Below are 2,500 nucleotides of genomic sequence, written 5' to 3'. Positions count from 1 at the left end.
CATATGGAAACAAGAGACAAAAGAAAGGTGGCCATGGAAACAAGATCATACAACCAAAACTGGTATCTTTTTCCAAGAAAATGAGACAACAACATCAGCTGTTACAAGTGAGTCAAAAATCAGTTAACAAGTGAGGAAAGATATGGAGATGGAAACGGAAGAGATACGTGCTAAATGAACATGGGGTAAAAAAAAAAAGACGGCCATGAATTCAAGATCCTTTTGAACTTTTGATCTTTGACCTTTTGAACCCCACCACCCCTGGGGTAGAGCTAGCACAGTCACTGGTGCTTTGGGCCACTAACCTGTTGATGAGGGAGATGAGGACGGTGAAGAGCTCAGAGTAAAGAGCTAGCACAGTCATGGGTGCTTTGGGCCACTAACCTGTTGATGAGGGAGATGAGGATGGTGAAGAGCTCAGAGTAAAGAGCCGACGCCATGGCCTCCAAACACTCCAGCGCACTGGCCTTCAGCCCTGAGGAACACACACACACACACACACACATCAACACACACACACATCAACACACACACACACACACATCAACACACACACACATCAACACACACACACACACACACAGACACACACACACACATCAACACACACACATGACCACTTCCAATCAGTTATGGGGAAAAACACAGTAGTTCATAATTTCACTTAAATCTAACGGAATCTAACGGAACACCCTCACTCTCACCCTCACTCTCACTCTCACTCTCTCACACACTCTCTCACTCTTACTCACACACAGAAAGCTGGAATATGACTGAATGATTACATTTCATTCATGAATGATAGAGACTGCATGGAGCATTACTAAACACGAGAGCACATTCCAACACAACTGACCAGTGAAACCCATATGAGAACACATTTCCAACACACCACACCATTCAAACCCATTTCCAACACATCACACCATTCAAACCCATTTCCAACACATCACACCATTCAAACCCATATGAGAACACATTTCCAACACACCACACCATTCAAACCCATTTCCAACACATCACACCATTCAAACCCATTTCCAACACATCACACCATTCAAACCCATATGAGAACACATTTCCAACACACCACACCATTCAAACCCATTTCCAACACATCACACCATTCAAACCCATATGAGAACACATTTCCAACACACCACACCATTCAAACCCATTTCCAACACACCACACCAGTCAAACCCATTTAAGAACACATATCCAACACACCCCACCATTCAAACCCATTTCCAACACACCACACCATTCAAACCCATATAAGAACACATTTCCAACACACCACACCAGTCAAACCCATTTAAGAACACATATCCAACACACCACACCATTCAAACCCATTTCCAACACACCCCACCAGTCAAACCCATATAAGAACACATAATAATATTATATATAACATGAATCTTCCTCCTCCTCTGGTGGCTGGCTGGCGTGTGCAGTACCTGAGGCGTCGGCGTCCTCTGTAGCCTGGCGTATGGCGGAGATGCGTGGGTTGGAGCCCTTGGCCTGGTGCTTGAAGATGGAGGAGGAGAGCTCCTCCAGACCCACCCCCAGCAGGTAGGAGGCCTTCTGGGCCCACTCGTGACGGGCAAACTGCTTACGGCCTGCTGTGGAGGGCACAGACGGGCACGCGTCACCACATCCACATCAACATATGTTGTCTATTTATTTTATCTATTCATTATATTTCTTTTAAAATGTATTTATTTATTTATTTTTTATGTTTATGTATATACTTGAATCATATTCCTACTACCTTGCTGCTTTGACAATTGAGTTTCCCTCACAGGATTAATACAAGTTTATACATCTCTCTCTCTCTCTCTCTCTCTCTCTCTCTCTCGCTATCTACCTATCTATCTATCTATCTATCTATCTATCTCTCCATCTCTCTATCTCTCTCTCTATCTATCTATCTATCTATCCACCAGTGGAGAGACTGCCACAGCACAAGCACAGTGACCCAGTCCAGATTCCTAATCTGCCACACAGCCAGTGACTATCAGGACTAACCCTGGGCAATGGAGTGGTCTGTAGCAGTGAGATAAGCCCACTCAATGGAGACAGACTGCTGAGTTTAGAATGATTTAGTAGTGACTATGGATTAGCAAGCAGTTATTAGTACTTGACTACAATGATGCATTTTTTATATACTTGTGGTTAGTCTCCAAGCATTATTGGTTTTTGCCTGAACTAGATTAAATCTTTTCGAATGGTCCAGTTTAAATGGCCAGACAGGATGATGAGAATGCTAATAGGAAAGCATGGGGTCAGTGATTTACCTTCCTCGGCCTCTGGTTGGGGACAAGCCAGCATGCAGCGTGCAAGTAGAAACAGACAGTTAGAACAGTCACGTTACTTTAGAACTACTGCCACACAGATCAAACAGCTTAGTCAACAGTGATAACTTCATGCATTTGAGAAACAGAAACACACACACACACACACACACACACACACACACACACACACACACACA

At 43.8% G+C, this 2,500-nt stretch overlaps 1 protein-coding gene across 1 annotated transcript in view; it reads right to left on the bottom strand.

The window, feature by feature from the left end:
• Positions 1 to 2,500, bottom strand: part of myo18aa (myosin XVIIIAa) — a 91,826-nt gene that overhangs the window by 66,589 nt on the left and 22,737 nt on the right. The window contains 2 exon segments of the mRNA XM_080851332.1: positions 385 to 475; positions 1,464 to 1,628. Of these exon segments, the coding sequence (XP_080707458.1) occupies positions 385 to 475; positions 1,464 to 1,628 (256 nt within the window).

Source organism: Sprattus sprattus, assembly GCF_963457725.1.
Source record: "Sprattus sprattus genome assembly, chromosome: 1".
NCBI lineage: Eukaryota > Metazoa > Chordata > Actinopteri > Clupeiformes > Clupeidae > Sprattus > Sprattus sprattus.
Note: the sequence above shows the minus strand (reverse complement) of the source record. Positions and strands in the feature narration are given on the sequence as shown.